General features: G+C 58.6%; 1 protein-coding gene and 1 long non-coding RNA gene across 5 annotated transcripts in view; one reads left to right on the top strand and one right to left on the bottom strand.

Moving 5' to 3' along the window:
* Positions 1–407: 407 nt before the first annotated feature.
* The window catches only part of CACNA2D2 (calcium channel, voltage-dependent, alpha 2/delta subunit 2), a 113,905-nt gene continuing 102,843 nt past the window's right edge, over positions 408–11,469 (bottom strand). Inside the window, exons 22-38 of one of the 4 annotated variants that reach the window (XM_011939002.1) lie at positions 10,522–10,542; positions 7,802–7,862; positions 5,618–5,715; positions 5,298–5,388; positions 5,128–5,190; positions 4,880–4,983; positions 4,499–4,597; positions 4,319–4,407; positions 4,068–4,115; positions 3,753–3,824; positions 3,492–3,644; positions 3,292–3,344; positions 3,116–3,171; positions 2,842–2,968; positions 2,586–2,695; positions 2,403–2,485; positions 408–2,321 (exon numbers count right to left, since the gene is read on the bottom strand). In XM_011939002.1, coding sequence (XP_011794392.1) covers positions 2,181–2,321; positions 2,403–2,485; positions 2,586–2,695; positions 2,842–2,968; positions 3,116–3,171; positions 3,292–3,344; positions 3,492–3,644; positions 3,753–3,824; positions 4,068–4,115; positions 4,319–4,407; positions 4,499–4,597; positions 4,880–4,983; positions 5,128–5,190; positions 5,298–5,388; positions 5,618–5,715; positions 7,802–7,862; positions 10,522–10,542 — 1,469 coding nt within the window. In that variant the 3' untranslated portion in view covers positions 408–2,180. Of the gene's footprint in view, positions 2,322–2,402; positions 2,493–2,585; positions 2,696–2,841; positions 2,969–3,115; positions 3,172–3,291; positions 3,345–3,491; positions 3,645–3,752; positions 3,825–4,067; positions 4,119–4,318; positions 4,408–4,498; positions 4,598–4,879; positions 4,984–5,127; positions 5,191–5,297; positions 5,389–5,617; positions 5,716–7,801; positions 7,863–10,521; positions 10,543–11,469 lie in introns of all 4 variants that reach the window. The other 3 variants (XM_011939006.1, XM_011939004.1, XM_011939003.1) reach the window with 3 other exon arrangements.
* LOC105509666 lies at positions 2,823–5,677 on the top strand. The gene is made up of 3 exons (XR_001001469.1): positions 2,823–3,339; positions 3,783–3,817; positions 5,282–5,677. It is a non-coding gene; the product is annotated as an uncharacterized LOC105509666 (long non-coding RNA).

The following is an 11,469-nucleotide window of genomic DNA, read 5'->3' as shown; positions in this document are numbered from 1 at the left end:
GTCTCGAACTCCTGACCTCAAGTGATCTGCCTGCCTCGGCCTCCCAAAGTGCTAGGATTACAGGCGTGAGCCACCACACCCAGCCTGTTTGGCTTGTCCTTAAAAGACAGCTTTTTGAGATGATATTGAGACAAAGTATGTCAAAGGCCTGGCACCTGTTAACTGGTGGAAGCAAGTATCATGCCGTGTGGTTGCCAGGGACCTAGGCTACCATGGTCTTGACCCCCAGCAGAGCACTAAGTGAGACTCTGAGGTCTTGGCCAACTGTGTTCATAGCTACCCAGTCCTCACCCCCAGGCTGATACAGTGGATGGGAACCATTTGAAGTGAAAATATGAACATTATTTAATAACTGATCTTCTGTAATAAACCATTTGAAAATATTTTACAAGGAATCACACACACGGTATTTTACAAAGTTTCTTTTTTGTCGCTGTTGTTTTTCCGACTTGTCTGTACAAAATAGAACAACATAAAAAGGGCAGAGAAAAGGAAATGGCCCCCCATTCCCCCAACCCAAGGTGAGGGGCAGCCAGGTCGGGTGGGTAATGAGAAGGATTAGACCCAGCTGGGGGTTAGACAGCTACCTGATGGGGATTGTTTTGTCTGTTTTTCTGTTTTTTAAACTTAAAATATATATTTTTCTGTATATGTTTATTTTTATATTCTCCATTGAGCACCTGACTACACTACAGTTACACGCACGCCCCTGAAGGACACAGCTGGCATCCAGGCCAGGTACACATGGACACCTACCCTGGCACCGGCAGTGGGCAGGGACCATACACACACACTGAGAAAGCGACAAGCAACATGGCATTAATTAACGAAGCCATTAATTAATGCATCACCCTCCCCCCTCCTCCCAGTCCCTCTGAGCCCCATCACTACATCCCCTTGCCCTCAGTTCCCCACTGGCCCCCAGGCTGGGATGCCTTTGGGGAAAATGACCAGAATGAATGCTGTGCCCAGGCCCCACTTCTGTGTGTGCACAGAGCGTGTGTGTGTGTGTGTGTGTGTGTGTTCAGCAGGGGAGGGGCAGTTTGCCCTCCTATGAGCAGGGAGTGTCTTTGTGGAAGTGGGAGGGAGATAGGGAGTGGGCACTGGCCTGAGTGTGTAAGGGCCAGATTGGGGGAAGGATGGCCCAGCCAGGGGAGACCAAGTCACCCCTGCTAAGGCAAAGGGTGATGTCTGGTGGGGGTTCCTCTGCCGAAAGGTGCAGGCAGTGGCATATGGTCCCACTGAGGGCCTGACACTAGTGAGAAATGGTTACAATGCACACCTCGAGAAGTGAGGGACGCTTGGAGGACACTGGTGGTTAGGGGTGGGACAGAGGATTCTTCACCCCCTGCCCCAGCATTTGGCACTGTTTGACATTCAGCTTTAGAGATGGGAGGACCAGCTAGGCTGCAGCTCAGATTAGAGGCAGGTGGTAAGCAGCAGATGGAGTGTGCAGGTGCCAACCCTCCCACCAACCCCTCGCCCTGTGGAAGGCTTTGTAAGCCCCACCCCACCCCATAGTGTGTGTGTTTGTGTGTGTGCCCAGTGGGGTATGTCTGAGTCCAGTTTCCGTCCTCAAGGTTCCAGGTGTATATAGGGTAGTGTCTAAACTGGTATCACTGACTATCCTGACACCCAGTCGGCTTGGGGATGTGGCTGTAGGCCTGAAAGGGGGAGGAGCCCATGGGGGCTGCCCCAGAGCCTCTTTCCTGCTAGGATTTAAGCTGGGAGGCACAGGCTTCAAACTGGCCATCTCACCTTCCTCCACTATTCTCAGAGAAACCAAGTTTGGGCTTGAGTGGGACAGAGAGGCCGGGTCAGGAGTCCAGCTGAGGCAGGGTCCCCCCCCACATAAGGAGCGTCTAGGCGGGGCAGCAGCAGAGGCCTGGTTTTGGCACCAGTGCGTGTGGCCTCCCTGTCCCATCCCACTGGGGGGTAGCCCAGCAGGGAAGAAGGGTCTGGGGACACTTGAACAGTTCAGAGGTGAGACGTGATTTGGGTGCCAAAGACCTGCGGCATCCCGCTTTGGGACTCCCCATCCCAAGGCGCAGACCAGACTCTCAGGGCCTGGCCAGCTCAGGTCCTTCAGTGAGGGAGGGACGAGGCCCTAAGGAGGGGAGTGTAGGGCAGGAGGGTGGGAAAGGCGAAGAAGTCAGGTGGGGTGGGGTGGGGCGGGGCTCTCAGAGGCGGCGAGAGGCGTGGACGAGGACTTGAGGCTGCGGCCGGGGCGGCAGGCCCAGGAGGAGTAGCAGCTGCAGGGAGACCAGGACGCCCAGCGACGGCGGGAAGGAGGCCCCGCGGCCACAGTCTGAGGTATCTTCCTGCAGGGAGAGACAAGGAGCTGGTCGGCCTGGGCGCGCGCAAGGCCGAGGGACTTCGGGTCCACCGCCCCCTCTCCTCACCGTCGCGTTGTAGTCGAAGCAGATGTGCGGGCCTCTCCGGTATCGCGGTCTCTGCACTAGCTCACACTGCTCCGGGCCGTCCGCTGGGCATGGGTGGGGAGTCAAGGAGGAGGCGGCGGCGGCAGGGAGAGGGCGCGCGGGGCAGAAGGGGAGCGGAGGGCGGGGAGGGCGGGGGCAGGATACAGTGCGTCTCCTTCTGCAACAGCCGGCCAGCCTCGCACTGGCTGCACAGCGGCTTCTCGGCCACCACGAAGAGAAGGTTGGTGTTGGTCAGCCTCTGCGCGTGAAACAGCCTGCGGGCAGCCAGGAAAGGCGGGCGTTGAGCTTGCCCCGCCACTGACCCGCCGCCGTACTGCGGCCCCGCTCCTTCCATGGGCCGAGCTTCTCGCCCCATTCACAGGCTCCGCCCTTGGCCTTTGGTCCCGCCCCACTGCCGCACCTGGAGCAGTTTCCGCAGTCGATGATGGCGTTGTAGGAGGCGTTTACCGAGCCGAAGTAGTACTGGGTCTGTTTCATAACGCAGCTGCTCTCGCGCGTCTCAGGGCTCCCCTCGGCCTCCGCGGGGTCTGCGAGGGTCCAGAGCGCCTCAGCTACGCCCACAGACCCGGGCAAGGTCTCCGTCCTCCCTCAGTCGTAGGCCCCACCCTCCCCTTGGAGTCGTCTTTGCTCAGACTGGGGACCCGGACTTGAGGCGCTTCCAAAGCCCTACCTACCTGCTTGGAACCAACTGTGGTAGATGAGGCCGTAGAGAAGCTGCTGGAACAGGGACCTGCAGGGCACGGAGAGGCGAGTGCAGGTGGTCAGCAGAGAACGATGCCGTGCCCTTCTTCTCTTCCGAGTCCTACTGACCAGGGAGCACTTCTCTACCCACCTCCCGCTCAGGACTCACCAGGCGGCAGCAGAGGTCCACCAGGCCAGGTTAAGGAAGTCTGCAACGGTGGGCTGCAGTGGAGAGAGGGTCGTGGACTGCCACTGCTGCCCCTCGCCCTAGGTCACCCCCAGCTCTATCAAATGTCAGAGGTAGGGGGTCATCTGTGGGCAGGTCTCCCAGTCCCCCCATCTCCAGTCCAGGCATCTCTGGGGACTCACCACAAAGACACCCCGGGGTGCAGCACCCAGGTTGCCAGGGGGCTGAGGGGCACAGGCTGCCTGATAGTCATAGGACTCCTTGCGGCTGTAGAAGGAGTTATTGTAGAGTGCCAGCATCAGGTTGGCATCCACCTCACTGAAGAACCTGCCCACCTGAGAATGCCAGGAGAAAGCCATGGTCACAGGGCTGGCAGTGCTACACCCCTAGAAGGCAAGGCTCAAATCCCTACTCTCTTCTTCCACTCTCTTCCTGATCCTCACCTGGTCCCACTGATGGTTCTGGTTGGACAGCACCAGGAATCCTCCATCATCAATGAGGACACAGAGTAAGTCCTAAGAGGCAGGGAATGGGGAGGAAAATGGAGAGGGGCTGGGCCCCAGACCTTCCACCCCACGCAGTCCAGTGGTTCAGAGTTGGGGGGCATCACTCCCCCAGTCCTGGAAAGGCTGTGAAGTCAGGGTGGGGATGTTGAGACCCACAGGCCAAGGGATGTGCTGGGAGTCGCAGCTGGGACTAGGAAGTCTGGAACTGGGATAAGCTAGGTAGGGTCCAGGGTAGGTTCAGGGCACACACACCTCATTGTTAACCTCGCAGTCCATCTCACAGTGGCTGTTGGGGCCGCACTGCTGGGCAGAGAGTGAGGACTATAAGCCACCCACCAGTTTTCCTCCCTCCCATCACCTTTCATACATCCTGTTCCCCAGGCCATCTGCAGCTGCCCCTGCCTCCGTGTAGGTGTTGGAACCAGAGCGGAGGACTGGTAGGAGTTCCAGGGGACTCCAGGAAGGGCACTGCTGGGTTACTGCTCCCGCCCCTGCCCAAATACCTGCTGAGGCTGGTCTTGGTGGGTACGGTTGCTGGCTAGCACCTTGAACTTCTCAGCCCAAGCTTCTAGGTCCAGCTTGACGCCCACCACTTTGGGGGAGAGCAAGGGACCATCAGTGCTACCTGCCCAGGCAGTACCCTATCCATTGCCTGTTTCCCCGCCTCTGTCCCAAGCATTCACCTGCTGGCCTCAGTGTGCGCCTGCCTAGGCTGAGCTCCACAGCTGTGCTGACGAGGATGCCCACGGTGTCATTCTCCAGCTCCAGAGGCCTCAACAGGGCTGGGGGTTGGGTGGGGAAGTCAGGAGTGGGGTCTGGCAGCCACACTGACCACTCTATGCTGGGTCCTACAAACCCAGGAGTCCAATCCAGGGATGACTCCAGCCCAAGCACCCAGCACTCAGGACAGTGTTTGGCACAGTCTGTCCCTCTCTTCACATCTGCCCTGCCCTCAGGCAGCCTTGTGTTGGAGAGGGGCCTCAGAGAGCAGAGCCCAGTTCTCTGAGCAAACAGGGAAGCTGAGGCTCCCTGCCTGCTACTGGGCACACTGGGGGGACACTCACCATCCTGGTGTGGGGGCTTGAAGACATAACCATGGTTATCCAGGCTGCGGCGGTAGAAGCTGGCATTGAAGGGCTCAGGGTTCTCTGTCCAGTCCTCAGCTGCCCTGGAGCACCCAAGAGGCAGATTGGTAGGTAAGGGGTGGCTCGTCGGGGACAGTGGTCTCCACAGGTACAAGGAGGCCTCTGGGTAGAACAGATGCAGGTTCCCTGGCAGGGGCAGGGTTTGGGTAGTGGGACAGGTCACTTACTTGTTGGGGAAGACTCGGGTGATGCCACCGTCTGTGGCAGCGAACACGGCCAGTAGGCTGTACCTGGGGGTGACAGGGGGGTGGGGTCACAGGCCTGCCTTCTGCTCGGCAGGGCCAGGGCCTCCGGGCCCATCCCAGCCTTCTGCCCCCACAGGCTGGGTGATGCCTACGTGTTGAGATCCTGGTCCCTCCACACACGCTCTACCAGCTGCTGCGTGATGCCCGTGTCCAAGATCAGGTTGTGCAGAAGGAAGTTGTTGCCTGGAACAGGAGGGGAGGACTGGGAGTGGGGGTGTCTTCTTGCAGCTCCCTGTCCACTCTCGCCCCCACCCTCAAGGCTCCACTAGGAGCCGCCTCCATGACCTGGCCGAGGCCCAGCCCTTAGCTTGTGCCTGCTTATTTCCACACCTCCCCGGCCTCTGGGTTCCTCTGGGCTGGCCCCATGCTGCCTGGGCACTGCCCAGAGCCAGCTGCTCTGCCAGACACTCACACTGCTTGGAGTCTGGAGTCACTTTCTCCATGAGCTCAATAAAGTTTTTCAGGAACTCGGTGTTGTTGTCTGAAGCATTCAGGTCCTTGCAGTACTCTCTAGGGACGGGGAGGGGCAAGAAGAGTGGGCTTAGAGGGCTGGACAGGGCAGTGGGGTCAAGGCTTCCCAACAGGCCCACCTGGCCATTCCCTGAGAAGCCCAGGCCTCAGGGAGGGGCACGTGGGTTCTTCCTGGCTGCAGCTGCTACATGCCTGGCAGGCTGCTGGGGTCTGAGTCGGGGCAGAGCCGACACAAGAATGAGGGTCTACTTCCTCCATTCAGGCAGCTTCTTTCTCCTGGGCATGGCTCTACAGAGCCTCCCATCTCTCCAGTGTAGCTGGACCCAGATAGTGCACCTGGGAAGCCCCAGGAAATGCCTGGCGGCCAGCTCATCCACCTGTATGCCCTAGAGCATTCCCGTGGGCACCAGGTGGGACCCGGGTACAAACACTGGCTTTTTGTCAGCCTAAGACCCCACCCTGCCTCTTCCTGGCTGTGTGCCTTTAAGTAACTCACTCGCGCTCTCTGATACTCGCTTTTTTCATCATAGCACAGAGGGTGTCAGGAAGTCAGTGGGAACATGTGGGTCCTCGGACTGGCTGTTCCCTCTGCCTAGAATGCTCCTCCCCTCAAGACCCTCACTGCATTCAGGCTCTGGGTCTAGAGAACATGGAGCTGTGGGGCGTGAGGGGGGTCTGCTTGGGCTTGCTGCCTAGGAAGTCTTGGGAGCAATCCCTCTACTCTGATAGGTGGAGCTCTCTCTCTTGCCCGACCCCTCAGTCATACCTCTGCCACCAGGGACTGCTTCATTGTCCTATATGGCACTAACTATGGAGTCTTTGAACATGTGCCACTTTCCCAGGCGGTGGTAGGGCTCGTGGCTTGGTAAGGGCACGTGGAACTGGGTCTTAGGCCCCACTCACTCCTTGGCCCCCAGGGCCTTTGTGCAGTGTACAGCCTGCACCTCTGTGCCTAGAGGCCACACTGGACACACCCAGGGTGACACCCACACGACTGTGCTTGAGATACACCAAGTCACTTGCAGACTCTCCTGTACACACAGTATGCACATTCACATTTGTGGGGTACTTCATTCACTCACCCTCCACATATTTATTGAGCTCTCCCGAGCCACAGACACAGAAATGACAAAAACAAATAGGGTCCCTGCCCTCAAGAGAGCTTTCTTGGGGTCACGTGGGCCACACAGGCTTTTTCACACCTTCCCACATTCACTAACGCACAGAGCCACCCCCACATTTATGCTCAGACTCTTACATACGTACATGGTGACTCACAAATACACACATTACTACAAAGAATCACAGAGAAACTGGGTGCATGCACATACGTGCACACACAAAGGTGAGGCATGTCCAGAGCCCCCGTGTGCTGCCTTCCAGTGCCCCTGGGGTCTCTATCAGCTGCATCCACCCACCTGCCCTCATCCCAAGCCTGGGTCATGGAAGGGCTTCAGCACCCAGGGGACCCGGCCTCCCCAGATGTGGGCCAAAGGCAGAGGGTGTGTGCATGAGAACGTGTATGTGCACACTGAGCGTGCACTCCTGGATGGTCCAGGCCTGGGCCTGCTCTGGGCCCTGACTCCTCATCTGCTGAAGCAGCTCCTTAAAGCCCCTGCCCTCCTCCCCCGATCCCCCAAGTGAAGTACCACTTCTAGACCTGGCACTGCCGACAGGGGCTCTGGCTGGCTCGGCCCCCAGACCCACATGAACACCGACTGACACAGGACAACGATGGGGTGTGGGGTTGGGGGGATGGGCAGGACACCACAAACCAGAGCAGCAGTTGCCTGGCAAGGGGTGGGCATGCCGCAGACAGCCACCCCAGGGCGGGAAGGGCTCCTGCCTGGTTGCCTGGGAGGGCAGAGAAAGTCAGCAGATGAGTCTGGAGCCTTCTTGCCCCGGCTTGGTGGGAGCTAGGGCCGTGAGGCCGCCGGCCACTGCTGCCTGGTGCGGTACATGGCCTGGGTATGCACACAGCCGTGCATACCGGGCGATGTATGGGGGCCAGGGGATGACACTGCACAGAACACAGTCACACAGAGCTCCAGGCAGCAGTGCAGGAGGTGGGGCCGGGGCAGTCAGGGTAGGGGAGGACACCTCAGCAAGGCCACACGCAAGCTACCTGGGAGCAATGAAAACATGTCCTTCAGACTCAAAGCTGCTGGGGAGCAGGAACTCAAAATCTGCAACAGAAACGGGGGGTTATCCGGCGGGGGCTGGGGAGGTGGGAGGCCGGGGGGCTCAGAGCTGACAGGGCTGGAAGGACAGGGGAGAGGGGGGCTGGAGGGAGGGGGAGACACCAGCAAAGAGGAAACCCGCCATTTCCATGTCCAGGAGCCAAAGAGAAGGGACGGGCAGGGAGGGTAGAGGGCCTGTGGAGACTACAGCATCGCAGGAGGAGGGCAGTTATAGCCAATATGTTGCCCGGGCCTGGTCCTCTGTTGGCAGTGAGTCCCTTGGCGTGGCTGTATATGCTTCCATACGGCTGTATAGCACATATACACGGACACACACACACACATATATATATACACACACTGCTATATATATGCATGGTCTGGGGGAGGCGCCAGTCTCGCTCTTATCACATCCATAATGGAAAAAACCGCATGCTGAGCTTCCTTCGCCTCCAAAGAGACTTTGAGGAAGGGAATTGGCTTTTGGCTGCGGATTTTTATCTCTCTTTGCTGCAGCTGTTTGCATTTTGGTAGGTCTTGCTTTTGTTGTGTGTCAGGCATCAACATGGCCAAACCGAGGGGGTTTCTCACGGGCACAAACAGTCCAACCAGAGACGGGCGGGGACAGCTGAGGGTACGCTGCAGTGCATTGTCGGGGGGCTAGTGGTCCTCCCTGGGCCAGGAGGTGAAGGGAGACCCTTACAGTGCCAGGGACTGTTCCCACAGTGTGGGAAGGAAGTCTGGGGAGCTGGAAGGAGTGCTGCTGGAACCTGCGTACCTGCTTCCCTTGGCTGAGGGCGTGGAGACGGGCTGGGTCTCTATCCTTACTAAAACTTATCTGGGCTCCAGGCAGCCATGGGGGATGCTAGGGCTCCAGAGAGGGCATAGGGCTGCTGTTGAGGTATCTCCAATTGGGCCTGTGCCCTGGGCTTATGAGCTGTGCATGTGTGTATGAGTGAGCATGCATGCATTGAGTGTGTGTGTGTGCGTGCCCGGGTGACTATCTCTGTATGGGTTTGAGAGTGAACCTGAGGATGTGGCCGCTGGGGCTCCTCTATGGCCTTTCCCTGCCCAGCTGGACTGGCCACCTTGCTGGTCTGCACCTGGGAGGGGGCCCTCTGCTCTTGGCCTCACTGTGGGTGGTCCACCTTCTTAGCCTGTCTCCACTTCTGAGTTCTCTTTTGCTCCCAGGGCTTTATTTGTATAGAAGAGGGATTGTCCCTGCTCTCAAATACTCCCACAATGCACTGCAAGATTCTGGGGAGGGGGCACTTGGGGTGCTTGGAGGGGCTGGGCAGTCACTGGTTGGACTGTTCCTTCTGATAGGACTGTGAGGCAGGGTTTGGACACAAGCCGATGGGGAAGGGGTTGGGGGAAGAGGAGGAGGAGGAAAAAGAAAAAGGAGGGCGAATGAGCAGGGAAGGGGACTATGCTATGTTGTCATTGTTACCAGGGCCCTGCATTTCTGGGGTCACTGGGTGGGATGTGGTAGGGTGGGGAGAAAAAGACAACTCAAGCCAGTGGGAGTAGGGCACGTCCCCCACACCCACCCAGGCCATCGGAGGTGGCTCTGGCCCCTTTATCCCCTTTGCCCCTGGGCTTCTTGGGTGCCCCTGCTTCCAGGTCATGGGGACATCCCCTTGTGGCTCTCCATGCCCCATCTGTCCAGGGGTTCCCTGGGACAGGTGGTTCTCTGAGACCTTTGTAATGCTGTCCTCTCTCACTCCACTTACTCTCTGCCATGGTCTAGGGGTTCACCACTGTTCACTACCGACCCTTCTAGAAGTCTTCTTGGCTTAGGCACCCCAGCGTGCCAGAACCTTTCCTTTCATACCCAGCCTGATTTCCTCCAAACGCCTTTGCTGGCTCTTGGAGTCTAGACAGATCCCATTCCATCCCTGTCCAGGCCCCTGGTCCCCAAAGCTGGCTTTATTTCCCCAGAGAAACAGCTTTTCCATACTGCCACGCCACCCCAGGGCTTAGCAAAGTCTCTGGGAGCAGCGGGCTGGTGGGACACGGCGACGTCAGCACGTACGTCAGTGCCCAGGAGGCGCAGGTCAGCCCTGCTCTTCAGTGGCCTAGGTGCCTGCCCTATGCTGCCCTTTGGCCCCAGCATCAGGGCGTGAGGCTTCCGAGCCTTCTGCCTCCCTTCTTGGAGGACTGCCAGCTTCTGGAGCTACTGCCAGAGATCAGAGGAGGGAGAGCTTCCTCAGAGTAGGCCTTGTGGGCTGGCCCTTTCCCACAGCTTCACATGAGCCCCACTAGGGGCTGATCTACCCCCTGCATCTCAGGCCTCCTGCCCTGCTGAGTGGGAGGTGGTGGAGAACCATCCAGGCTGTCCCTACTGTTGAGTTGTCTTGGAGGGACAGAGAAGGTGGGGGAGGCAGGGGCCTTCCCAGAGAGAGTGAGGGGTCCAAGGAAAGGGTGTGAGCCCTGAGAACACGCTGGAGAACACCCTGCAGGCAGGGCCAGAGGCACAGGCCACTGGCTCTCATGAGGCTAAGGAATCAGAGGAAAGGCAAGAACTAGAGGAGCCAGGGGGATGCTGGGAGGGGGCCCTGGAGAGCAGGGGTTTGGCTGGTCCTGGGCAGGGAGGGGGGCAAGCAGGGGCGTGAGGGTGGGAGGGGTGGGGAGAGGAGGGTGCACTGGTTCTGAATATACTTGCCCTTCAGTTTGCTGATTGGCACTGGGACAGTCCACCAAGAGAGAAAGCGAGGAAAACAAAAACAACACAAACACAAAAACAAACGAAAAGGGGGAGGGAAAGGGGAGGGGCACAAACAATATTTTATTCAATGGCTGTTTGAATGAAAATATTGTGTCTCATCATCATACTGAAAGGAAACTTCTTGCAAAAAACGACATGAGAGAGAAAGAGAGAGCGAGAAAACTCAAAGGAGATGAGCCCCCAGTCGGCCAGGCAGGTGGGGGGCGCGCGGTGGGGCCGGAGCCCCAGCCTCCCTCCCAGTGGCCTCGGGCATGGTGGGCAGGCAGGGCCACAGGCTCTAGAGACTCTCTCAGGAGAGGCCCAGGATGAGCAGGGCATGCAGGGGTGAGCCACAGGCAGAGGACTGGGAGAGGCAGGGGAGGAAGGAGGGGGGTCAGGGAGAAAGCGGGGAGGGGGAGAGAGGAAGGGGGATGGGGAATGAAGGAGGGAGGAAAGAAGGTGAGGAGGGAGCCAGGAGGCAGAGCAGAGGGAGTGTGGGGAGTGGGACTGTGAGAGAGAGGAAGGCGGGGTGCTGGGGTGGGGAGAGTGGGAGGGAGGGAGAGTGGGAGAGAGAAAGAGAGGAGGTAAGCAGGAGAAAAAGGGAGATAGAGGAGATGCAGGGAGAAGAGAAGGAGGGAGACAGGGAGGAAGAGAGGACAGCACGTAAGGGAGGGAGGTTGGATGCAGAGGGGAGAGAGGTAGGAGGTGAGAGGAGGGGGATGAGAGGGTAAGTGGGAACTGGGTGAGGATGGATGAGGAAAGAATGGAGAGGAGGGGGCAGAGAGAGAGAGAGAGGGACCATGGGAAGGGGGCAATAGAGAGGGAGAGAGCTGAACAGGAAAAGGAAGAGGGGAGGGGAGGGAGAAAGAGGGGAGAGAAGGGGAAAAGGGGGGAGGAGGGGAAGGA

Source organism: Colobus angolensis, unplaced genomic scaffold (genome assembly GCF_000951035.1).
Source record: "Colobus angolensis palliatus isolate OR3802 unplaced genomic scaffold, Cang.pa_1.0 Scaffold18, whole genome shotgun sequence".
NCBI classification, from domain to species: Eukaryota; Metazoa; Chordata; class Mammalia; order Primates; family Cercopithecidae; genus Colobus; species Colobus angolensis.
This window is presented reverse-complemented; position numbering and strand designations above follow the sequence as displayed.